This window comes from Canis lupus, chromosome 19 (assembly GCF_048164855.1).
Source record: "Canis lupus baileyi chromosome 19, mCanLup2.hap1, whole genome shotgun sequence".
Lineage (NCBI taxonomy): Eukaryota > Metazoa > Chordata > Mammalia > Carnivora > Canidae > Canis > Canis lupus.
This window is the reverse complement of record NC_132856.1, coordinates 57,026,693-57,052,089: the sequence shown is the minus strand read 5'-3', so window position 1 is coordinate 57,052,089 and position 25,397 is coordinate 57,026,693. Positions and strand designations below refer to the sequence as shown.

The following is a 25,397-nucleotide window of genomic DNA, read 5'->3' as shown; positions in this document are numbered from 1 at the left end:
CATTCTTGAGTATCTTTCCTCACCCCAAATCCAGCCCCGCTGGGACCCTCCCACCTGCAGCCTCCCTGCCCTTGGGCAAGTCCCCCGAAAACCCCTGGGGCTTCTTAGCTCTTTCCCTGCTAAGGCGGGCGAGGCGGGAATGTGGCCCATCCCCTTGAGTGTCCAGGGTGGGCACCGTGTCTGTAGGGGCCCAGCCTGTCCCTCGGGGTCCCTGTGGCTCCGAGTAGGTCCCGCAGGTGGGGCTGCCTCCCCAGGGCCCTGTTTCTGTCTCTGTGGCCCTGAGCGTGGAGCGCTGGCCAGGGTGGGTCCCCGCACTGTGGTCGGCGAGTGCAGGGGCCACTTCCCGTGTCCTGCCTGCGTCTCTCTTCACCCGGTGTTGGTCTCTTGTGTTTCTGCCACTGGCTCACGGGCTCCCAACACTGTCCCCGTCCCTCTCTCTTCTCTCCGTCTCTGTGTCTCTCCCCACACTGTCGTTTCTCAACCTTCACCCTGTCATCGGTCCCCTCCTGGGGTTTTCCCATCCATGTGTTCCCTGAAGCCGGAAGGAAGGACTGGCAGTCAGGCTGTTGTGGGAAAGGCCACGGGGTCTCCACTTCTCTCTTTCTCGAAGCCTCCTCTCCCGCCTCCACCCTCAGGGCCTCCGGAACCCTGTGCCCAGCGGTGACAGGTGAAGGGACCAGGGCTCCTCCGCCACCACCCGCTCAGCTCTGCTGGCCCCGCAAACCGCAAACCAGCCAGGGAGTCAGACCCCGGGGGAGGGGAAGTGGGGGCTTTGACAGGGTGCTGCGCTTCCTCCTCTGGTGGAACCCGAGTCCCCTGCCTCCCGGAGGTGCTCCCAGGACAGCAGAGCCCGCCGACTCATGGCCCCAGGACTTCTGCTGGTGCTCGCCCTCTGGGTGGGCTGCTCACCCTGCCGAGGGAGAGAAGGTACGTGTGACCCGCCGGGGGCTTGGGGGGCATTGCCTGGAAACTGGAGTTGGACTGTGTACCACGGAATATTCTGGGCTGGGGCGGGAGCTCTCACGCCTACTGGATCACCCACTGGTGGGAGGGGGTTACCATCCCATGGCATGGATGGGGAGACTGAGACACAGGACGAGTCTCCCCTGCAAGTGACACCAGAAAGTGGCAGTGACAGCAGGGACGGAGAGAGAGGGAGGCAGGGAGGGAGAAGGGAGAGAAGGAGACATTTTAATTACATGCATTCGTTCCATGTGCTACTAAACAAAGCTGCTGGGAAGAGGGGCTACAGTAAGACAGCTCCCTCCCACCGGGGCTCCCCCCCACCCCGTGTGGCCCTCGAAACCTCAGTTTTCCCATCTGGAAAATGGGCTAATACTCCCTGCCTCCGCAGGCTGTAGTGGAGGCGAGAGATGATGCAGCCGTCTTTCGTTCACCTATTCATTCGCTCCACAAACCTTTATTAGGCACCTACTGTGTGCCCGGCGCCGGCTGGCAGGGAAGCTGGGGCTGAGCATGCTCAGGGCTCAGACAATCCCGGGGGAAGGTGGCGTGGAGGCTCACGCGGCTCCTTCTCCCTCCGGGGCCCCAGCAGCCCCCACCCAGCCCCGAGTGCGGTGCCGGGCCTCTAGGTACCCAGTTGCCGTGGATTGCTTCTGGACCCTGCCGCCTGCTCCCCGCTCCGCCACGCCCACATCCTTCATCGCCACGTACAGGTCAGAGTGCGGGGAGGGTCCCCGGGGGTTTTCTCGCGGGGCCGGGCGCCCTGCGGCCTGGACACCTGGAGGCCCAGCGAGCACCCAAAACCCTCCCGGATTCCAGAGCAGCCCCGGCCAATAGGAATATACTTCCTAAAATACAACTTGTGAGTCACATGCTGAGTTCAAAACCTTCTAGAAGCCACATTCTAAAAAGGAAAGAGAAATGGAGTTAATTTCAATATTTTTAAAAAAGATTTGATTTATTTATTCATGAGAGACACACGGAGAGAGGCAGAGACACAGGCAGAGGGAAAAGCAGGCTCCCTGTGGGGAACCAGATGTGGGACTCGATCCTGGGACCTTGGGGATCACGACCTGAGCCAAAGGCAGACGCTCAACCACTGAGCCACCCAGGCGTCCCCCAATATATTTTCTTCAGCAACATCTAAATATTCCAAATATTTCATTAATGGGGTTGCGTGTAACTTAACATGCTTACATACAATTTATATATTTAAGTTTATAATAGAAGCCAATGTTACTCAGTAGGATTAAAGCAGGATCACTTTGGGCCTCCCAGGTGGCCCAGCAGTTTAGCGCCGCCTTTGGCCCAGGGCATGATCCTGGGGACACTGGATCGAATCTCACGTCGAGCTCCCTGCATGGAGCCTGCTTTTCCCTCTGCCTGTCTCTCTCTGTGTGTCTCTCATGAATAAATAAATCTTAAAAAAGAAAAGCAGGATAATTTCAACATGTAATCAATATTTTAAAAATTAGGGCAGGCCTAGTGACGCAGCGGTTTAGTGCCGCCTGCAGCCCGGGGTGTGATCCTGGAGACCTGGGATTGAGTCCCACGTCGGGCTTCCTGCATGGAGCCTGCTTCTCCCTCTGCCTGTGTCTCTGCCCCTCTCTCTCCGAATAAATAAATATTTCAAAAAATATGTTTTAAAAAAAATAGTGAGATACTTTGCATTCTCTTTGTACTAAGCCCGAGATTCCATGTGCATTTTACACATAGGGCACTTTTCAGCTCTCATGCTAAATTTTCACCAGAAATTCTTGATCTCTGATTAGATTTTATAAAATTTGTGGGTGGGGAAGTAGAGTGCCCCACCTGGATGGTCCTGAACAACCTTTTCACGTTTGCTGATGGCTGGAATCTGGACATGGAAGGTAGATAAAAAGCCGCCCTTGGTTGCACCAGCCACATTTTGAAGTGTGGACAACCACTCGTAGGCAGTGACTACTGCATGCGACAGCGCTGTTGGAGCACGTGGAATGTTCTGGAAGGCTGAATGCACAGTGCTGAGCTTGTCTCTAGAGTCCAAAATCTTGGAGCCTCAGAACTCAGGACAATCAGACTCTTATTCCAGAGTCTGTGAGTCCCTAGAGTTGGGAATATTGCAATCGCAAGGCTGAAGTGTGGATGTTCTAGAGACCTGTACACTCTGGGCCCCCGCATCTCCGTGGGGGGCGTTCCCTCCCCACCCTGGGTCGCACAGGCTCTGTGGGGTTGGGATGAGCGCGCCCCCCCAGGGTCACACAGCCAGCAGCAGTGTCCCAGCCCCGTCCCTGAGTACTGCCGAGCAGTGTCCAGGGCAGACCCAGCCTGCAGCAAGCACCGGGGCCCTGATGCTGTCCCTGCGTGTCCAGGCTCGGTGTGGCCGCCCACGGGGAGAGCCTGCCCTGCCTGCAGCAGACACCCGAGGCCACCAGCTGCACCATCCCCGACGTCCACATGTTCTCCATGGTGCCCTACGTCCTCAACGTCACAGCGGTCCGGCCCTGGGGCAGCAGCAGCAGCTTCGTGCCCTTTGTCCCAGAGCAGCTCAGTGAGTGTGGCCAGTGGGGGGAGAGGGGTGGGGGCCGTCAGCTTGCTCCTGCCCCTCCACGCTCCCACCACCCGCCTCCCGCCCTCCGTCCTGTCCATCCACCCGGGGTACTGTCGGCTCCACCTTTGCATTTCTTCCAGAAGCCGCCCGCTTCTCCCCACACTGAGCCCCCACCCGGCTCTGTCTCCATCATTGCTCGGACCAGTGCAGTCGCCTCGGCCCGGGTCCCCGTGGCGGCCTTCAGAGGGCGCCCCTGAGCACCCGAGTCAGGTCCCGACCTCCTCTGTCAGCCTTTCAGAGCTCCCACCTGCCTGGTGTAGAAACCCAAGTCCTCCCCGAGGCCCCAAGGCCCCGAGGCCCCGAGGCCCCCCAGGCCCTGCACGACCTGCCCCGTCCCCTCCTTGTCCTCTCCTCCTCCCTGTGTCCTACTCATTCATTCAGTTTTTTCCAAGATGAAGGTTTTTAAAAAATATTTTATCTATTTATTTTTGAGAGAGAGAGTGGGTGGAGGGGCAGAGAGAGAAGCAGAGTCCCCACTGAGCAGGGAGCCCCATGTGGAACTTGATCCCAGGATCCTGGGATTGTGACCTGAGCCGAAGGCAGACGCCCAACCAACTGAGCCACCAGGCGTCCCTTCATCACTTACTCTTCTCCAGCCACACACGTCTCCTTGTTGCTCCAACACCCCAGGCAGGTCCTGCCCCAGGACCTTTGCACTGGCTGAAGCCTCTGCCTGGAACCCTCTTCCCCCAGATCTCCACACAGTTCACTTCCTCGCCTCCTTCACATCTCTACTCAGACATCATCTCCTCAGTGAGCCCTCCTCTGAGCACATTATTTAAAGACTGCAACCCCTCGCATGTTGCTGGTGCTTATTAAGAAAGCCTGGTAGCCCCTCAAAGGGCTAAGCATGCGTGATCATATAAGCCAGCAACTCCAGTTCTGGGTGAACTACCCCTGAGGAATGAAGTCACACACGCTCAGAAACTCGTGCGCTGATGTTCACGGCAACATTATCCGTACTCGACAAAAAGCGGAAACCACACAAGTGCCCATCAGCAGATGAACGGATACACAAAACATGCTCCATCCACATTCTGGAACATTAGTCACGAGCGGGAGGGAGGTGCCCACGACGAGCCCCAAGCCCACGACGCTCAGGGAGGGAACCAGACACAGGAGGCCCCACGGGGTGTGAGTCCACGGGGGTGACAAGTCCAGGATGGGCTCGTCCACGGATGGGAAGTGCATTAGTGGTTGTGAGGCAGCGATGCTGATGGGACGGGGTTTCTTTTTGGGGTGATGGAATGTTCTAGATTTAGTGAACGTTGCACAACTCTGTGAACGTATGATGACCCCGGATCTGTACGTTTTAACCGGGGTATGTGTGTGTGTGTTTGCAGTCTGTGAGCTACGTCTCAAAAATCCACGGCAACCCACTCTCCTCGCACTCTCGATCTTTCTTCCCTATTCCTCATGACCCATGCATTTGCTTCATGTTTCCCGTCTTTTGCCCTGATGGGCTGAGCTCCAGGACAGGGGCTGGGCTTGTGGTGGTCAGCGCCGTGTCCTTGGTGTCCAGGACACCCCTGGACACTCAGTGGACGCTGGCTGGCTGGCTGGAAGGAGGCATGAGCCCACCAGCCCCTGACCCCGCGTCCTGCTGTCTGTCAGTCAAGCCCGACCCTCCCGAAGGCGTCCGCCTGAGTGTCCTCCCCAGGCAGCGGCTGTGGGTGCAGTGGGAGCCGCCCCGGTCCTGGCCCTTCCCGGAGCTCTTCTCGCTCAAGTACTGGATCCGATACAAGCATCACGGATCCCCCCGCTTCCGCCAGGTGAGGGGGACCAAGGGAGGCTGAGGGGCCCCGGGGAGAGGGGCCAGCACGTGCGTGGGGGCCACTCCCGGGGGCCCAGAGATTGGGCTCCTGCCTGTGCACTCAAAGGACAGCAAATGGGAGCGCAGACAAAGCCTGGCAGCCGGTGTTCACGGGAGCACCATTCCCAGCAGCTGAAAGGCAGAAACTGCACAGATGTCTGTCGACAGGTGAATAGATTAACACACGTATTCACCCACGTGCAGGCCTGTCATTTGGCCAGGAACAGGGGCGAGGCGCTCACATGTGCCACCCGGGGCACAGGCCTGAGCCTATGATGCTCAGGGAGGGGACCAGACACAGGAGGCCCCACGTGCGTGAGTCCATGCGTGTGACACGTCCAGGACGGGCCCCTGCACAGACAGGAAGGGGGGTCTAGCTGCCAGGGCCTGGGGAGGGCGGGGAGAGACGGTGGATGAGGACATGGCTTCCTTTTGGGGCGACAGAAGCTTCTGGAACGAGAAGGTCGCGGACGGTGGCACAACATTGTGAATGCACTCGATGCCGTGGGATTGTCCACTTTAACTGGTTGATTTTATGCCCAGTGAATTGCACCTTGATTAAAAACACCGATATTGTTTTAAATTTGTACACAGTGAAAGATAAACAAGGCAGGGGTATTGCTGAGCGTCGGAGAAGGTCAGCCGTGCACCAGCCTGGTATGGCAGCCCCAGGAGCTGAGCGCCTGCAGGGTGGAGGCTCCCGCAACCCTGGCCCATAGGACTTTCGGGGGCCATGGAATTGTGCTACATCTGCACCGACTAAATTGTACCACGAACCACGTGTGGCTGCTGAGCAACTGCAATGTGGGGAGTCGCCAAGGAGCTGGCTTTTAAATTTTATTTAGTGTTATTTTTTTAAGATTTTATTTATTTACTCATGAGAGACAGAGAGAGAGAGAGGCGGAGACACAGGCAGAGGGAGAAGCAGGCTCCATGCAGGGAGCCCGACGTGGGACTCGATCCTCCGTCTCCAGGATCAGGCCCTGGACTGAAGGTGGCGCTAAACCGCTGAGCCACCCGGGCTGCCCTATTTAGTGTTATTTTATTTTAAAGATTTTATTTCTTTGAGAGCAAGAGCGCTTGCATGCGTGGACGAGCAGGCGGAGAGGCAGAGGAAGAGGGAGAAGCAGGGAGCCCGATGCAGGGCTTCATCCCAGGACCCTGCGATCCTGACCTGAGCCAAAGGCAGATGCCTCACCAACCGAGCCACCTCGGTGCCCCCATTAATTTTATTTCAAATATGTTTGCAATTTATTTATATGTATATAAATTTTTATTTTATTATAATTTTAATTTTTACATTTTTTAAGATTTTATTTCTAAGTAACCTCTACATATAGCATGGGGCTCGAACTCACAACCCTAAGGTCAAGAATTCCATGCTCTCAGCACCCGGGTTGGCACAATTGGTTAAGCATCTGACTCTTGGTTTTGGCTCAGGTCATGATCTCAGGGTCATGAAAAGAGCCCCATGTCAGGCTCTGTGCCCAACACAGAATCTGCTTAAGATTCTCTCTGCCCCTCCCCCTGCTCTTTCTTTCTCTCTCTCAAATAAATAATTAAAAAAAAAAAAAGAAAAAAGGAGTTGCATGCTCTACCAGCTGAGCCAGCCCGGTGTCCCTATTTTTTTTTCTTTTTTGCAGTTTTTTTTTTTTAAGGTGAGAATCAGGGTGATTTTTTTTTTTTTAAGATTTTATTTATTTATTCACAAGAGACATAGAGAGAGGCAGAGACACCGGCAGAGGGAGACGCAGGCTCCATGCAGGGAGCCCGATGCGGGTCTCGATCCCAGGACCCCGGGGTCACAAAGGCAGCAGCTCAACCATTGAGCCACCCGGGCATCTGGAGAATCTTAAGCCGACTCCCACTCTGAGATCGTGACCTGAGCCGAAACCAAGAGTCAGACACTGACTGAGCCACCCAGGCGCCCCGATTTCGGCAATTTTTAGATTAAGACAGAATTCACAAGCCGTGAGACTCAAACAGCTGCAGAAGGCAGTGGCCTTGCGTACATTCGCAGTCATGCAACCGCTAGTTAATCTAAACGTATAAACATAAACCGCCACATCCTGCGAGCTTCCGGACGCCCCAGGACACAGCGGGGAGGGAGACACAAGTCAGGATACTCGGATCTGGGGCCAGGAAGTTGCCCAGGGTGGGGGGCAGGGGGGCTGCTGGGACATCGGGGTCGGTCCTCCTGTTCTGAGGATGAGGGGGACCCGGAAGGAGGGCGGATCCCAGAGGCTCAGGCTGGGGCCGGGAGGAGGAGCGGGGTATTGGCGGTGGGGGCGTGCGGTCCACAGAGGAGTCCTGAACGGGTGGCTCTGGGGCCAAGGACGGGGAGGGGGCTGCGGGCACACTGGTTAGGGTGGCGCCGGGACCAGACTCCGCGTCCCCACTGACCCGGTCTCCGGCCTCTGCTCCCTCCCAGGTGGGGCCTATTGAAGCCACATCCTTCACCTTCAGAGCTGTGAGACCCCAAGCCAGGTACTGCATCCAGGTGGCTGCTCAGGACCTCACCGACTACGGGGAGTCGAGCGACTGGAGTCTCCCTGCTGCTCCTTCCACGCCCCTGGGCAAGTAGCGGGGGCTTCCCAGCGCCCCCGGAAGAGGGGCTGGCTCCCAACATCTGCGCCGTCCCCCTGCCCTGCTGCCACCCACTCAAGGATGGATGGGACCCAACTGGCCTGGGTTCGCTGCTGCCAAGTTCCTGCGCGACTTTGGACAAGTGACTTTGTCTTTCTGAGCCTCAGTTTGTCAATCTGTGAAATAGGGATGTACACAGAGCTCCGTGAGCTGTGAACGTGTGATTTTCTTTATTGTTTAACTAGAAAAAGATTGTCGTTGCCGACATCAGGACTCCTCCTCCCTTCTTTTTTTTTTTTTTTAAGATTTTATTTATTTATTCACAACAGACAGAGAGAAAGAGGCAGAGACATAGGCAGAGAGACAAGCAGGCTCCATGCAGGAAGCCCGGTGAGGGACTCAATCCCGGGCCTGGATCACACCCCAGGTCAAAGGCAGATGCTCAACCGCTGAGCCACCAGGCGTCCCACCTCCCTTCTTTCAACAGACGCAGTGGAGGCCCAGAGAGGAGAGGATGGGGCAGGACATACAGCAAATCCGCACTCCCATGGATGGGGTCAGGGCTGGACCAGAGGAGGAGGAGCCTGGGCAGGCGGCGGGGGGTGTCGGCCTGGGGTGAGGTGAGGTTGGGGCTGAGATCCAGTCAGTTCAGTACACCTGCCTCCTGAAAAGCTGCCCGCGGGTGAGCCCCGCTATGGCTGGACGCAAACAGGACATGGGATTGGGGAAGATTTCTCCGGGAGGAGGCAAAGCAGCCAGGACTGGGGGATGGAGAAAATCCACTGGGCTTCTCCATGATTTTCACTCGGGTCTAATCTCGAAGGTCACCTTCTCCAAGAAGCCTTTCCTGACCACTTCCTGTGTGGCCAGCACAGTCACGGCCCCCAAAAGACAGTCGCCTCCTAGACCCCAGAATGTGGGAATACAGCCCCTTACAGGGCAAAGGGGACTTAGCAGATGGGATTAGAGTCTTGAGGGTCCTGAATTTAAAGTTATATCCCGCATCAAGTTGATGGATATCAAGGCAGGTGGTCCAAGTGGCCTAATGACAAGGGTCAGACAGAGGGTGAGAAGGTGATGTGACGACAGAAGCGGAGGCCAGAGTGAGGCCAGGCCGTGGGCTGTGGCGTGTGAGTGGCCTCTGGAGGCTGAAAAAGTCAAGGAAATAGATTCTGCCCTGGAACCGCCCCCCCAACTCCCATTGCTTTAAACTCCTTCCCGCCCCCACCCATGTGCACGCGCACGCGCAGGAGCACAAGAGAAAAAACACACAGGAGGGGGAGGGGCAGAGGGAGACTCTCAAGCTGAGCGCAGAGCCTGATGCAGGGCTCAGCGTCGCCACCCTAGATCATGGCCTGAGCTCAGAGCGAGTATCCGACGCTCAACCAACCGAGCCACCAGGCGCCCCAACTCCAGACCTCTGAGCTTCTAACCACAGAGTAATAAACACGTGTGGTTTCAGGACACTGAGCTCGTGATGACCATGCAGCTGCCACGGGAAGCTCACACGCCATCTCAGGTGCCCTTTCTCTCCCGTGTCCCAACACTGCCCTGTTGCACTGTCCACAGATCCCTTACCAGGTGTTTGGGTGTGAGAGCTGGTGTGTGTGCATGTGCAGGGGAGGTGGGTGTGGGAGCTGATGTCTGTGTGTGTGCGCAGGGGAGGTGGGTGCGGGAGCTGGTGCCTGTGTGTGTGTGTGTGTGCAGGGGAGGTGGGTGCAGGAGCTGGTGCCTGTGTGTGTGTGTGTGTGTGTGCAGGGGAGGTGGGTGCAGGAGCTGGTGCCTGTGTGTGTGTGTGCAGAGGAGGTGGGTGCGGGAGCTGGTGCCTGTGTGTGTGTGTGTGTGTGTGTGCAGGGGAGGTGGGTGCAGGAGCTGGTGCCTGTGTGTGTGTGTGTGTGTGTGCAGGGGAGGTGGGTGCGGGAGCTGGTGCCTGTGTGTGTGTGTGTGTGTGCAGGGGAGGTGGGTGCAGGAGCTGGTGCCTGTGTGTGTGTGTGCAGAGGAGGTGGGTGCGGGAGCTGATGTGCATGAGCGTGTGCAGGGGAGGTGCGTCTGGGTGCTGGGTCTGAGTCTCTGCCTGGGATTCCGGGTAAACCTGGGGAGGGCGTCCGGGGCGCTCCTCTGTGGACACGCGTGGCCGTGGGAGCTGACCCCAGTCCCCAGGTGCGCTCCCTAGCACGGGAACGCGTGTGGCATTCTGCAGCCCCGCACAGAGCGTCAGCGCCCAACGCCGACCTCCGCGTTCGCTCCATAAAGGACGAAACCCCAAGGCACGTGCGAGCCGCGGCCCCCGCGGGTCACGATCGAATTTGTGAGCCGCTGCTCACCTCTAGGGGGCGCAGCGCCTCCCCTGAACTTGAAATCAGCTGACACCCCCCCCCCCCCGCCCCGCCCCGGAACCTTTGTCGCCATCTAGCGAGGGTGCACCTGGGAAGGGAGGGTAGCCGGATTCAGACCTTGACAGGCGGGAACCGGAGCCAATGAAAAAGGCAGCTGCGAATGCTCCGCCCAATAGTACAGTGGAGGAAGTGACGTTGGCGGAAATACAAGGGACGGTCCGGGAAGTTCGGCCAACACCGAGGCGAAGCAGTCTTCTCGAGCTGGTGAGAGAAGTAGGAGGCAAAGATGTCGGAACGAAAAGTCTTAAACGTAAGTATGTGGTGGCCAGAGCTTTCTCCCCGGGGCAGGACATCTCGGAAGTCCGGCCTAGGTGGATTTTCTGTGCTCTCCCATTGGGACTTCTTTCTCTTCGCCAACGGTCTTCCGCGGGGCGGGGCTTTCAGACATCTCCCAATCACCTTCCGTGAGGGGTGGGCCCTCACCGCCTTTGGGGCGGGGCTTAGGATGTTTGCCCAACCAGTTCCCCTGATTGGCTGTGCTGAGGGGAGTTAGCCAATCACGTCTCTTGGGAGCGGATCCGCCTTAAAAGGATTGGCGTTCGCGCCTCCTCCCCGGGGGCGTGGCTCCGTGAGGCCCCGCCCCGCCGGGGTCCCGGGGGTCGCGCTCCCTCCCTCCCGGTGGACCCTCCCAGGACCCTCGGTTTCTCCGGGCGCTCATGGAAAACCGAGACCCTGGTGCGGTGGCGGGGGGGCTCAGAAGGCGGGATTCGGCCCCTGACTTCCGAGCCTCTGTCCGCAGCCCTGGGAGGGGTGCGTGCTCCGTGCCCGAGAGTGAGCTCCCCGGCCTGGGAGTGTGCAAGCCCCGGTTTCCGCGGGCGGGCTCTCATCGTTCACACTTACGTTAGGGATCACAGGCCAGGGCAGGTGCTGGACCCCGTGTGCACGAGGGTCCTTCCGTCGGAGGACCCCGCCAGACCCTCTGTCCCCGCATTTACTGTGGATGCTGCGCTAGCGCCCTGCTCATCCACTTGTGCAGGCCGAGGGGTTCCCTCCATTCAGATGAAGACAGCGGGGTCCAGGGGGATGGGGGACTCGAATCCAGGCCCCCGGCTCTGTAACCGGTGCCCCTGATCACCCTTGCACCACGCTGCTTCCCCCGGGGTCCCCCCCCCCCCGACCCCGGGACTCAGTGTCCTCCGCTGTGACGTGGGTACATCTGCTGTGCCTCGCAGAGGCCGTGCAAGGATTCTGTGAGGCACGGGCTGTAAAGTGCCCAGAACACAGAATTGCTTTATTCTCTGATGACCCAAACCTGCCCCGCGCGTGCATCACATCTCCCACCTCGGGCTCGGGTGCAGGAGGAGCTAATCCCGCAGGCCCGGGGCTGCCGTCCTCAGAAAGGCTGGTCTGGAGGTTGGACCTGGGCTGGCGTCCAGGAACTGGGATATCAGGGTGGTTCCCGTGCTTACGCTTTCTGTACGCAGAGCGTGGGTCATGCTGAGCACCCGCCCTCCTCTGGGAGCCCAGCTTACTGGAAGCTGCGAGGCCGAGGGGCCTGCGTGACCACCCCTCAGTGAAAGCCCTGGGCTCCCTGGGAGCTTCCTTGGCAGACACCTTCTCACGTGTTGCCTCATTTGCTCACTGGGGTAATTAAGCATGTCCTGTGCAGTTCCCCTGGGAGAAGACTCTGGAAGTGGGTGCCTGGTCTCCCCAGACTCCTTCCTACCACCTTTTCCAGCTGCTGATGTGTCTCTGAGTCCTTTTGCTATAGGAAGAGGTAGCCATAAGTACGGCTGTGTGCTGAGCCCTAGGAATCCTCCCACTGAATCATCAAACCCCAGGGTGGCCCTCGGGACCTGGGGATAGCTCCCTGGAGCTCTTCCCTCTGCCCCTGTCCTGCTCCTGTGCCTGAAACAGCCCCCCTGACACCTTCACTCCCCTCAGAAATACTACCCACCTGACTTTGACCCGTCGAAGATCCCCAAGCTCAAGCTCCCCAAAGATCGGCAGTATGTGGTACGGTTGATGGCTCCCTTCAACATGAGGTGAGTGACCCCACGTGACTCCCCGTGTGTCCCCCACTCTGTCCCGTCAGTCATGGCAGACAGACCTGGTGTCTGACATCCACAGAGGGTGGCTTATCCCTGGCGCTCAGACCAAATCACCAGTGCTGTCTCAGACATCGATCCAGGGAGCACATGAGCATGCCAACCCTCACTTTACTCACAGATCAGGATTAACCCCCCTGCCCGTTAGATCCCAGCCAGAGTCAGCCTCGAGATCTGGATCATTGGTAGTAAGTGTGAGTGAAGAGATGGAGCCCTGTGTACTAATTCACCACCTCCAGCAGCCACACTGCTTCATACCCCAGGACCTTTGCACAGGCTGTTCCTTCTGCCTGGAATATACACTTTTCCTTCTGTTCTCACATGATTCTTTCTTTTCACTCCTCCAGTCTTGGCTTAAATCTCCCCCTTTTAGGGGCACCTGGCAGGCTCAGTTGGTAGACTCTCTTGATCTTAGAGTCGTGAGGTGTGAAGGTTAATAGAAAAAAAATAAGTAAGCTTTAAAAATAATATATATATTTTAAATTTTAAATGAAATCTTAAAAAAGAAACACACCCCTCAGGCCCTTGTGACCCCCCGTCTGACCGCTTCTATGATTCTTTCTCTGTCACTGTCCCCAGATCTTGCCCTTTGTATCGTGTCTTACTGATTCTGAGCCTCACACTTTTTCACATTTAAGCATATTGAAGTCAGATACACCCAATCATCAAAGACACATTGTTCCGTGAAACTCAGTGTGTGTTTGCAAATCATTGTTGGTCTGTTTATCTCTTGCATTTGCTCATGTTTAAAATTCAGCAATCATTGTGGGCACCTGCTGTGTGCCAGGGCCTGGGGGCGCGGGGGTGGGGTGCTCTGGGGAGCAAGAAGAGCAGAGCCCCTGCCCTGCGGAGCCCACGGTCTGACAGGGAGTAGAGATAGGACCGTGTGCTTGGTCACATTCACGCCAGGTGTACGTGGGGTGTGTGCATCCGCACGAGGGAGTGACAGAAAGGGAGGTGGCGAGAAGGGAGGTTGCCCTGCCAGGGTCGTCAGGGAGGCGACAGAAGAAATGCTGGCAGAGCTGAGGTTCAAGAGGTGACGGGTGCTGTGGGGTTTGTGACCTGCAAGGGCAGAGAGGCCCGGAAGTGGGACTGGGCTGGGAGGATTTGCAGGAACCGTCAGGATGCCGGCGGGTGGGGCCGGCACAGGGCCTGAGGGAAGCCAGGGGCCAAGAATTCTGCCTTGCTCCATGTGGCTTCCCTCATGGTGGAACCTTCCTTTGTGGAGGCTAGGATGCCCAGGAGCGCCATCCAGGCTGCTGCGAGTGTGTAGCAGGCAAGGCTCGGCAGCTCAGGGTCGTCTGGGTGCTTCCCCAGAAGGTGACCCTGGGGGCCAAGACTCCAACAGCTGGTAAGAAGAGCATGCCAGGCAGGGGGCATCTGAGGCAGGCTGCGTCACCAGGGAGGGAGTTCCCCATCCCTGGAGGCATGCCAGCGGCCATCTGCCAGAATGTCAAAGCATCCTACCAGTAGGAACCAGGGTGCCGGGATGGCTTGAGTCCGTCTGTCCTGCCCTCGCAGGTGTAAGACGTGCGGAGAGTACATCTACAAGGGCAAGAAGTTCAACGCGCGCAAGGAGACGGTGCAGAACGAGGCCTACCTGGGCCTGCCCATCTTCCGCTTCTACATCAAGTGCACACGATGCCTAGCCGAGATCACCTTCAAGGTAGACGCTAGTGTTGGGGGGGTCCTTCGCCCCCAAGGGCTCCCCGCCCCCTACCTGGGAGCTCCTGTTCCACTCTGTCCCAACAGACAGACAGGGGTTTGGGGGTCGTTCCCAACAGCATTATTTAAAAAGACAGAAACCTAGGAGCAGCCGGGTTGCACAGGAACAGAGGAAACAAGCACCACGCGGTGTGGGGCTCACAGCCAGTAGCACCTCAGCGGTGTGGACAGTATTTGAGGAACGGCCAAGGACCCTGCATTCAGTTGGAGTGTCTTTTCACCAAATGCTTTTTCCTTGGGGTTAAAAAAAGTACATTGAAAGAATTTTATATTTTGAGGACTTTTTTTTTTTTTTTTAAGATTTTGTTTATTCGTGGGAGAGAGAGAGGCAGAGACATAGGCAGAGGGAGAAGCAGGCTCCATGCAGGGAGCCCGATGCGGAACTCGATCCCAGGACCCTGGGGTCACATCCTGAGCCAAAGGCAGACGCTCACCCACTGAGCCACCCAGGTGCCCCTCGAGTACTTTTTAAACAACAGCTTTAGCGAGATGTGACTCACATACCAGGCAGTTCACCTTTTACAGCGTCTGGTTCAGTGTCTCATGTATTCACGTCGGTCTAAACTGTCCGCTGAACCTGATTCCAGCACACTTCCATCACCCCCAAACTGAGCCCTGGAATCGTTAGCAGTCGGTCCCCCGTCATGCCCACCCCGACCCCAGCACTAGGTGCCACCATCTGCCCTCTGTCTGTGTGCATGCCCGTTGCGGACATTTCTCGTGAGTGGAGCCGAGTGCTCTGTGTCCTCGTGTGTGTCCTGTGTGGTTCCAGGTTCTTCCACACCGTGGTGCATGGTGGCGCCTGTGCCACTTCACGCCGAATCATACTCCGATGCGTGAATACACCAGTGTGCGCAGCCACTTGTCTGCAGTCACCCATCTGGGTCATTTCCAGAAAATGATTTTTTTTACCTGAGTTGTAATGATCCGTGTGTATTTAGATATTTATGAATACATAAGAATTTTTTAAAGACTAGAAGGATCAGGGGCTCCTGGGTGGCTCAGTCAGTGAAGCTTCTGCCTGTGGCTCAGGTCGTGATCTCAGGGCTGTGTGGTCCAGCCCTGTGTTGGGCTCCATGTCAGGCTCTACACTCAGTGAGGAGTCTACTTGAGATCTCTCTCCCTCTCCCTCTCCCACACACATGTGCTCGCTCTTTCTATCAAATAAATAAATGGGGTGCCTGGGTGGCTCAGTGGCTGAGTCTCTGCCTTTGGCTCAGGTTATGATCTCAGGGTCCTGGGATCAAGTCCCACATCAGGATCCCTGCTCGGTGGAGAGTCTGCTTCTCCCTCTCCCTCTGCCCCTCCTCCCATTCATGTGCGTGCGCATGCTCTTTTTCCCTCTCTCTCTGTCAAATGAATAAATAAAATCTTTTAAAAAAATTTTTTTTTAAAAAGAAAAAAAAAGACAAAATAGAGAAAAGGCGTTAGTGGGAGGGAAGCACGGAGAGAAGGCATGCTGCCAGCTGGCAGGAGCGCTGCCCAGGACACAGGACTGATGTGTGCCCTTCTCCCTCCCAGACAGACCCCGAGAACACAGACTACACCATGGAGCACGGAGCGACTCGGAACTTCCAGGCGGAGAAGCTCCTGGAGGAGGAGGAGAAGAGGGTGCAGAAGGAGCGGGAGGACGAGGAGCTCAACAACCCCATGAAGGTGAGCCAGGCACTGTGGGGGGTGAGGAGGTGGGGGGTGTGGTCAGCAGGACTCTAAGTGGTCCCTGAGAGCCCTGCTTGCTGGTCACACAGCCCACGAAGTCCTCGGGGTGCACATGCGGGCTCTCACTGCTTCCATGAAGCTGTTAGGTTGGGCCACACCTGTCACCCGAGCCCCTTCATCTGGGTCTAGAAGACATTAGCGACAGGAAGGAGCAAGCCTGGAGCGGGGGCCGCGTGGCTGGGAGCAGTGGGCGGTCCCTGTCAGCAGCCAGCAGGAAAGCGGGGGACCTCAGCCCCCAAACCACAAGGAACGGGATTGTGCCAGCAGCCCCAAGCAAGCTCGGAAGCGGAGCCTGGGCCTCGGGTGAGACGGCCGGCCCCTGATTTGAGCCTGCGGAAGCCCTGCCGGACCCTGACCCACAGCAGCCAGGGACAGTGAGATCCCCACAGCAGATTGTCAGGTGGCCAGAGGACACTAACAGGGCGGCCGAAGGTCGGACTTGAGAACACAAGGTGCTGCCTGCAGCCCGCTGCCGCCTTTTGCAGAGAAGACGCCTGTGACCGGGGGTGTGAGGACTGGAGGCGTGGAAGGAGACCTTCGCTTGAATGTTCCCTGGCTGTGTGACCTTGGGCCGGGTACTTGGCCTCTCTGTGCCCCAGCATCCTCGTGTGGGGTCGATGGGTGCCCTCTGAGGTGGTAGGGGGATGAAGTGAGTTTGTACACGTGAAACTCTTGGGACGCGATCCCCGAGAGCCGATACCATTACTGGTTGTCTTCAAACCAGTCACCTGCCACTGGCCAGTTTTGTCTTTCTCGGCAAACACACTGATGTCTGTGTTCCTTCCAGTCTCCCCCCACCCCCAACAACGCCCACCCATCGCTGGGCCCTCCACGCCTCTGCCTGTTGTTTGCTGAGCCGCCAGTTGGGACCTGACGCAGGGTTGCTGTGTCGTGTGGAGCGACGGGGAGGCAGGAGGCTCCGCAGAGGTGGCCGTGTGGCCGGAGCCGCCTTGCGGTCTTGTCAGTCCCAGTCTGCCTGCACTGGTCACAGGAGCTTCCAGCCTAATGAGTTACCCCCAATCTCCAACTTAATAAACACGTGTGATCGTCTAGCTTCTGGGAGTCGGGAGGTCCAGGGAGCTGAGCTGGTGGTTCGGGCCCGGGGTCTCTCCTGAGGCCGCAGTCAAGCTGCAGGCCGGGCTGCGTCCTCTGAAGGCTCGCCTGGCCACATCCATGCCACGGGGGCCTCTCCACCCCGCATGACACAGCGCTGGCCTCCCCAGAGCCTGTGATCCAGAAGAGCCGGGAGGAAGCCTTTTACGACCCACTCAGAGTGACACGCTGTCATCCCATCAGACCCTGTTTACTAGGAGCGGGTCACCCGGACCAGTCTGCACCTACTGGAGGGGGAATTAGGCTTTGCTGTTTCAGGGCAGGAGCATCAAAGAATTGGGGGGCGTATATTTAAATCCTCCGACTGCCACTTCGCAGAGGGTCACAGGGTCATGTGGCCCAGAAGCAGCCCACACGGGCTTCACACCCAGGTCTCAGAGACCTGGGCTGGCTCCACCTCTGCATTCTTGCGAAGGTGAAACATTTGGCCACATCTCAGCCTGGAGTCTGGCACGTAACAGTTACTGAGATTGTCTTTTTAAATTTTTATTGCTGGTATCTCTAAGTAAGCTCCGCACCCGACGTGAGGCTTGAACTCACAACCCAGGGGCAAAAGGGTCGTGAGTCGCTCACTCCAATAACTGAGCCAGCCAGGCCCCTTGTCTTTGTTTTTGTTTTTATTTCATGGTGGAGCTAGGCTGGATGTCCAGCCCCGTGGCCTCAGGAGACCACTCCCCTCCCCCCCAGCCTCAGTGCTCTGAGCTGTGAAATGAGTGCAGCAGTGAGAGCAGGCAGGAGGTAGGGGTGGGGGCTCCCCCCGTTTGTGGGCGCTGCCCCCCGCGGCCCCACCAGCTGCATGGAGGGCTGGCGTCCCCGCTCGCTCAGCCTGTGTCATCCCCGCCAGGTGCTGGAGAACCGAACCAAGGACTCCAAGCTGGAGATGGAGGTTCTGGAGAACCTGCAGGAGCTCAAGGATCTGAACCAGCGGCAAGCCCACGTGGACTTCGAGGCCATGCTGCGGCAGCACCGGCTGTCCGAGGAGGAGCGGCAGAAGCAGGAGCAGGAAGAGGATGAGCGGGAGACTGCGTGAGTGGGCCAGGCGGGGCCAGGCGGGAGTCCCAGGTGCTCAAGCCACCTCACGGCCTGGGCTCAGGCCTCCACCTGGAACAGCCCTCCTTCCTGATCTTCTGTGACTCCCACAAGTGTCACTTCTGCAGGAGGCCTTTCCTGTACCCCCCCACCTCGCTTTCTCTCCCGCGGCATCTGTCAGCGTCACCAGCATCACCCCCGGGTTTGAGCATTTGTGGGGGTACCGTCAGGCCCACTGTGTGCACACTTGCTGCACGGCACCGACCACCCTGGAACCTTCTGTCTGGTTCGTCACTTCCCTGTCTCTAGAATCTGAATGGGAGGCTGGGTTTGGCTTCTGCGTTCCCAGGGCCTGGAGCCGGGTCAGACGCGTAGTGGGTGCCCAGGCAGCGCCATCAGGTGGGCAGGGCAGTAATCTATGCATCGTGGTGCAAGCAGTGTGCATTTATCCAGCACCTTCTGAGCACCAGGTGCTGCTTTGAGGTGGTCGAAGGGACTGTGGTTTGGGGAGCTCCAGGTGTGGCCACAATAATCACCAACCACGGTTCTAGTTGAGGTGGGCTGGTAACCACTTGCTGCCCTCTGTGGACAGAGAGCATTTCAAGGAGTTGGCACGGCCCTCCCTGGCCCGCTCCCTGCTGTCAGGAGGGGCAGCGAGCCTGGCAGGGAATCACAGGCACGCGTGCCATCCCACAGGGCCTTGGTGGAAGAAGCCCGCAAACGCAGGCTGCTGGAGGACTCGGATTCGGAAGAGGACGCGCCTGCTTCCGCCCCGCCGCGGCTGGCCCTCCGGCCCAAGCCCACCGCCATCCTGGATGAGGTGAGTGCTCTCGGGTTAAGCAGAGACAGTGGGTCAGGGCCGGACAGGGTGTCCTAAGGCCTCCTCGCTCTGCCACCACGGCACGGGCAGCCGTCGATCATCTGTGAGTGCGTGGGCCGGCCACGTGGCAGGAGGACCCCGTCTACACAGGCAGCGGCCGGCCTCCAGGGCTGCAGTTTCCCAGCCCCTGCTCAGCTGCTGAGACAAGCAGACCCCCAGACTTGGAGATTTAGGAACGTAAATGTTTATTTCTCCGTCCCCATAACAGTGCTGGGGCAACAGGGAGGACTTCCAGGCAGCTCTGCCCCAGCGCTCCAGGACCCAGCTCTTTCCAGCTCCTGCACCTCCTCCCCAGAGCATCAGTTCCGGTTCTGGGGTCATAGCCTCCACGGCCTGCTTGGTGTCCGGCCAGGGTGGGGGTGAGAGGGGAGCCCACCAGGGCCCCGCAGCTCAGAGTCCGTTGGCCACACGGAGCCACAGGGAGCCTGGGGGCTGCGGCCTCTTGCTGGCCTGGCCCGGGTTGGCAGAAGGGAGGGAAGAGGAGGATTTGGCTGCCAGCATTTTCCAGCCAGCTGTCTCATCCACCGGGGTCAAGGCTGCGCTGGTGTGTTCATTTAAGATGAGGGCTGAAGTGGAACGTGAGGAGTGGTCGTCACCCCAGACACATTTTATTTTGTAACTCAGTCGCATTCGTGGTCTGTGCCCGCTGGATGCAAGCCCAGCCGCTGGGTAAGACCCAAAGTCACAGCGGTTGCAACAGCACGGAGGTGACTTTTGGGTCGAATGACAATCACACACAGCCACCCGGATCGGCATCGGGCCCAGGCAGCTTCCTCCTGCCGCCTGCCGCCCCCCTGCTGCCGGGCCTCCACTGTCCCCTCCCAGCCAGGGGCCCAGGGTGTGCAGGGGAGGACACAGGTCAGGGCCCCTGTACCCTCTGAGCGCACATCCCGGGGCTCACAGCCCATTGGTCGGAGCCGAGCCACCTGAGCACATCCTGCTGCAAAGGAGTGTGGGAAATGTAGTCTTCCTGGGGCGCAGCCATGTTCCCGTGAGGATCCGGTGACTGTCAGCAGAGAGGATGGCCCTGGGGCTCCCGCACTCCCATCTGTTACTCCCAGACGCCGAACCAGGACATTTTCTTTGAGGATCTGTCTCCTGGGGACCATTTTCACACTTTCTTGCATAAACTGCCCCGAGAATTGCCTAAAATTTCCTCTTTTTCTCTTTGATGTGGAAGAGATTGGAGCCTCTTGAAAGCAGTCTGGGCTTCTCCGACGTCCCCACCCCCAGCCGGGCGTCTGCTCCAGGTGTCTCGCTGACACCTCGCTTGATGACAGACTTTGTGTCTTGTCGTGCACGGTGCGGCGCCATCGAGACTTCCCGGCCCCTCCCCGTGAGGTTTGAGGGAGCCCATCCGTCCGTGCGGCTCCATGACAGGTCTGGGGACCGGGCTCCCGCGTGCGAGCGCTGGGCCGCCATGGGGACGGCCAGTGGGTTCGTGGGGTTCCCAGTGGCTGCGGCTGGGACTGCTGGTCTCTCTGCGCACCCCGCTGGACCGCTCCCCCTCGCGGGCCCGGCCAGCACAGATGCAGCCAGGTCCCCCTCCTGCGCACCTACTGCTCTGGCTCCACCAGACCCCTTGGTGTGCCCAGCCCAGTGCCCCCTCCGGCCCTGCCTCCGTCTCTGCGTCTCCACTCGTTCGCTCCTCACTCTGAGGTCAGCCCACAGTCCGCTCTTTGAGGGACCTGTCCTGACCCCCGACTGGCTGCTGTTCCCTCATGCTGTCACACCGTTTGTCCGGACAGATGTTGTCCTGTTGATCTACTCCCTCCTCCGTCCTCCGTCCTCCCTCAGATGGTGGCCCCCAGAAGGCAGCACCCTGCCCACCATGCCCCCTGCAGCTCCAGCCCCTCACTCAGGCAGGACCTTCTGAGTCCAGGGGATTCCAGTTCCTGTGTTTCAACACAAAACTGATGAAAGGGGCCCCTTCCCAAGGAGTTGAAGAACTGGAGGTGGGGCTGAGCCCCTCTCTGCCTTCCCATCACAAGTCCCCAAGGTGGGCACCTGGATCTTCCCTCCTATCAGACACTTTGGTAGAGCATCTTCGTGCCAAGACTTGTTTGTGGTACAGTGTACCCCGTCGTGAACAAGACAGGAACCCACAGCAGAGACAAGGAGCCCACTTAATGAGGCAGTGGAGGGCACTGGGGGTGTGGACACGCAGCCCTCGCTTGGGCTTCAACTGGGAAGAAAGGTTTCCCAGAGGAGCTGATACTTGGGATGGGTATTGAGGGATGTGTAGGAGTTCACAGAACACATTAGAAGAAAGGGGGGCATTGCAGGTGGAGGGAAGGGCATGGGTAGAGGCCCAGAGGGGAGAAGATGTGATGTGATTTAGGAAGCATAGGTGCAAGGAGCCCAAAGAAGGTGGGATCTGGGCCAGCTCACCCGCTCTTGTCCCCCCTCGCCCCCAGGCACCAAAAGCCAAGAAGAAGGCGGAGAGCTGGGAACGGAGCGTCGGCACCCTTGGCAGCAGGCCGCAGCTGTCAGGCCTCGTTGTGGTGAAGAAAGCAGACCTGGGTCGCAGCACCCAGCAGGGCCAGGTGTCCCCCACCCCCCAGGGTAGGTGTCCCAGGGTGCTGGGACCGCTGTGCGGTTCTTTGGGCAGCCACCAGGTGGCAGCACACACCACCCCCAGTGCAATTGGGGAGCTTGGGAACCCACTGCATGTAGGGGAGAGGGTTGCCCCCAGGATGCAGGGTGGAGGCCCCCTAGGCTAGCTCTCCCTCTCCCCCAGGCCCAGCGAGGAGCGGGAAGGCAGCTGACTCTGCAGCCTGGACGCCTGGTGCCTCCTCCCTGAGCCAGCTGGGAGCCTATTCCGACAGCGAGGACAGCAGTGGCAGCAACTGAGACCCCAACCCAGGCACGTCCCCAGGTCAAGGTCCCATCCAGCTTCAGCTGGTGGTCAGAGCAGGAGGTCTCGGCTGACACCTGAGCCATGCATGGTGGACAGACCCAAAAGTCCTCTGAGGCTGGCCAGACCAGCGAGGGCTTCGGCCGAGGGACTGTTTCTCCCTGTCCCCCCACCACTGACCCCTAGGACCTTGGGGTCCCCAGCGCACACTGCCGTCCTCCTGGCCCTCCGTTTGGGGCTGTGGCATCCCTGGAATGGCCCTCAGCTCCCGGCAGTTCCCCTGCTGTACTCTCTTGGGTGGCCGTGTTGAGGGCAGGCAGGGAGCCCAGCCACCCCCATTAGCTCGTCCCCTGCGGCCACGACAGAAGGAACTCGCTGTCCAGCCGGGGCACCTTCTCTGCCAGCTGCTGAGGAGAGGCCACAGAGGCGCACGATGCGGCCTCCTCGCTCCTGGAAGCCACAAGATTGGGAAGGTGCTGATTAGTGCAAGTTTGGGGAGAATTTGTTATGTGGCCATAGTGCTCCAGGATGGTCACATGACCAGTGAATCGAGTCCGACGCTCAGGGTCTTTCAAGGTTGCCACGTTTCAGCTCTGGTACAACTCTCTCCCCCTTCACAGCTTCCTAGTTGAAGGCGGTGTGCTCCCGCCAGGCCCCCTCGCCACCTGACCCCCGGCTCTGCTCTCCCGCCCCTCCCGGGCTCACTGGCCTCGCCCTCTCTCTCTCTCTCTCTCTCTCTCTCTCTCTCTCTTTCTCTTTCACATGCACGCAGCACGCACCTATGCACACATGCGCACACGCACTCATTTGGCTTTTGGTACCAAGGCTTTGTGTGTCTCCCGCCGTGTGTGAGCAACAAAGCCCCCCACTTTCAGGATCCACTTTCCTACAGTGATTTCGTGCTTCAGTGTGACTTGAAGAAGCGAACCAGGATCCAGCCAGGCCCCAGGTCCTCCCCTCACAGCTCCCGGCTGTGAAGACAGGCCGTGGGGGCCCCAGTTTCAAGCGCCAATGGTGCTGGGCTGAAGCCAGCTCCCTGGCCGCTGGCCAGAGCTGATGCACGGGGCACCCCACTCCCCAGTCCTGCCCTCAGCCGCATCCTGTTCACAGCTTCCAGTTGGCCGCGGCAGGAGGATTTACATCACAGGAGTCCATGCACTTACAGATGGGTGCCCCGCGCCAGAGAGCCAGCTGTGGGCATTCCCAGCGTGCCCCTGCCTGCCTCCCCAAGGTCAGTGTCAGTGTCGCACGGTGCCCCGGACGTGTGTGTTCATCCTGGCGGCTGGACTAGAGCAACCGACCGAAGCACTTGTGCAAGAGATTAGTAGGAGACTCAGGGCCTCCCTGGTTCACGCATTCTTGCAGACCCTTCCCTGAGCTCCTGTCCTGTGTGGCCCACCCTCGTCGCTGTGTGCAGGTGCCATCTGTTACTATTATTAAGATCATCGACTCTAACACATGGAGTAGCGAACCTGGCCCACAGCCTATTTTTGTGAATAAAGTTTTATTGGCACAGCCACATGCCCATTTGTATCCATGTAAGGTCCAGACGCTTTGCTCTATGGTGGCAGAGCCAACAGGTTTACGAGTCGCTCCCTGACAGTGGGACTTCGTCAGCCTCTGTCTGGGTCGCCCAGCTCTACACTTCCTGCTTGTTCCCCACAGCCTCCAGGGGAAGGTGGCCAACACCCGTCCACACCTCGATTTCCAGGCTCACACCGCACCTGCGACTCTGCTGCCTGGGGTCACCCTGAGGACAGAGACCACCTGCCCTTGCAGTGTGGCACAGGGAATGAGGTACATAGGATCCGTTTAGTGAGTAATAGTTAACGTCTGTGAAGTACTCCCCACTTGCCAAACCTGTGCTAAGCTGGTTGTGCAGATTCACTCGTTTGAGTTTCCCAAATCAAGTCGCTCACTCAAAACATACATATATGTATAATTTATATATAAAATAGATATTATAATATGCATATAATTTATACATAAAGTTTATAATATAATTAAGTTTATATGTAAATGTATTTATATAAATTACATATATAAAATATATACGTTTTAATTTTATTTATTATACTTTTTTGGGGGGGGGGCACCTACATTATGCCCAGATTTGTTTTAGGCACTGGGACTAGAACACTGAAGGAAAACCTATGATGATAATAACCCTAAAGAAAAAACAAAAAGAATCCTCACTCAATAGTGATGTTATTTGGAAGATGGGGAGTAAGATAGTGAACATATCTAGAGTAAGATACAAATGTACACTGGAGGCGGTGAGAACTCTGAAAACAGCAAGAGGAGGTGGTTCTGGGGGGCCCTGCCACAGGGTGTTTTTATTGCCCACCGCTCCCAGTATTGGCTACTGCTAGGTCACGAGATCTCTCAAAAGTTTCAGCTGCAAACACAGGAGTCTGGATGTGGTTTTACCGGATTCTCTGCTTCGGAGTCTCGCAGCTGCCCTTGAGATGCGGGCCAAGGCCGTGGTCTCACCTGAAGGCCCGTCCGTCCGGGGCCAGATGCACTTCCAAGCTCGCTCAGGTGGCTGTTGGCAGTTCCTCACGGGCTCTTATCAGCGGCCGCCCTCGGTTGCCGGCCCACATGGCCCTCTAACAGCTGGCTTCGTAAAGCCAGCACCACAGGAGTCTGTGGGAAGTGGCATCCCATCAACTTTGCCATGTCCCACTGGTTGGAAGCAAGCCACAGGTCCCGGCCACATTCAGGGGGAGGGGATCACATGTTCAGGGACCCTGACCTTCCGGCTGGGATCACCAGGAGATCAGGGTCATTGGAGGCCAGCAAGAGTCTACCTGCCAGACACCCCCCACCAACAGTGGGCTTTGCAAGGGTAGCTGTGTTGATGAGAGAGGCCCCAGCACTTGAGACCATCCAGGCACTTCATGGGTGTCTCCCCATTCACAGATGAGGGAGCTGAGCCCTCCTCCCTCCCACACACTTGGCTGGAACTGTCTTAGTCGTCTCTCCCTGAGGGCTTTTATGCTTCATTCTCCCACCCTATGACCTGTAGCTGTTATGCTCTTGGCCCTGGTTCCCTGTGGGGGTTCCCAGGGTCAAGTGAGCAGAGAGGTAGTGACACATCAGGGTCTTGTGTGCACGCACAGATCCTTCAGGGCCTCCACCTGCCTGCTCTCCGCCTCATCTGCTGGACTTGCTCCTGCTCTCTGGAGCCTGCCCTTCCCCCATCGCTGCTGACAACCCCCTTTCTCCATGCGCTCCATGTCTGTCATCCTGGGGAGCTGTCAGGCCTCATCCAGAATCTCCTCCATCAGCTCCCCTGGGGGCTGCACACAACAGAGGGACTTGGTGGGGGTGGCCTGCCCCTGCGAGAGCCCATTCCACCCGAGCCTGGGCTTCACAAAGACACAGGGCCACTGCCCCGTTTCCCAAGCTCTAACTGCTCGCCAGCCTCTGCACCGAGCTCCCTCTACACCCAAACTCACCGCTCACTCCCTCGGGCACACGCTCTGTTACTGCTGTGTTTTACAGAGGAGGGGACGCTCCTTGGTCAGGGACTCGAAGTGAGTGAGGGACAAGACCCGGGTTTGTGACCACAAGGCCTTTAATGACCACACTCTAGTGTGCAACTCCTGCAGACAGAGCCTCCAGGGGCGGGACCATGCCTCTCCCATCAGATTAGGCAATCATGACAACAGAGCT

General features: G+C 58.1%; 2 protein-coding genes and 1 long non-coding RNA gene across 7 annotated transcripts; 2 read left to right on the top strand and 1 right to left on the bottom strand.

Moving 5' to 3' along the window:
- Positions 1 to 560: 560 nt before the first annotated feature.
- Positions 561 to 8,219, top strand: EBI3 (Epstein-Barr virus induced 3). Of its 2 annotated transcripts, none has more exons than XM_072787805.1 (5): positions 561 to 927; positions 1,553 to 1,676; positions 3,315 to 3,493; positions 5,168 to 5,325; positions 7,798 to 8,219. In XM_072787805.1, the coding sequence occupies exons 1-5, from the start codon at positions 861 to 863 to the stop codon at positions 7,948 to 7,950; spliced, it is 681 nt and encodes a 226-aa protein (XP_072643906.1). In that variant the 5' UTR covers positions 561 to 860; the 3' UTR covers positions 7,951 to 8,219. The 2 variants fall into 2 exon arrangements, with proteins under 2 accessions (XP_072643906.1, XP_072643908.1); XM_072787807.1 differs by having other exon boundaries at positions 563 to 927; positions 1,556 to 1,676.
- Positions 8,220 to 8,239: 20 nt separating this feature from the next.
- LOC140611062 (uncharacterized) lies at positions 8,240 to 10,760 on the bottom strand. Its single transcript, XR_012012430.1, has 2 exons — positions 10,406 to 10,760; positions 8,240 to 9,100 (listed from the first exon to the last, which is right to left on the bottom strand). It is a non-coding gene; the product is annotated as an uncharacterized lncRNA (long non-coding RNA).
- On the top strand, positions 10,448 to 23,769 carry YJU2 (YJU2 splicing factor homolog). Of its 4 annotated transcripts, XR_012012429.1 has the most exons (10): positions 10,465 to 10,598; positions 12,233 to 12,333; positions 13,918 to 14,062; positions 15,643 to 15,777; positions 17,798 to 17,979; positions 18,679 to 18,802; positions 21,280 to 21,427; positions 21,603 to 21,728; positions 22,830 to 22,950; positions 23,385 to 23,769. XR_012012429.1 is itself a non-coding variant. In XM_072787804.1 (9 exons), the coding sequence occupies exons 1-8, from the start codon at positions 10,575 to 10,577 to the stop codon at positions 21,713 to 21,715; spliced, it is 972 nt and encodes a 323-aa protein (XP_072643905.1). In that variant the 5' UTR covers positions 10,465 to 10,574; the 3' UTR covers positions 21,716 to 21,728; positions 22,830 to 23,238. The 4 variants fall into 4 exon arrangements, 2 of the variants coding, with proteins under 2 accessions (XP_072643904.1, XP_072643905.1); XR_012012428.1 differs by having other exon boundaries at positions 21,603 to 22,950; XM_072787804.1 differs by lacking the exon at positions 23,385 to 23,769 and having other exon boundaries at positions 22,830 to 23,238.
- The last annotated feature ends 1,628 nt before the right edge of the window (positions 23,770 to 25,397 follow it).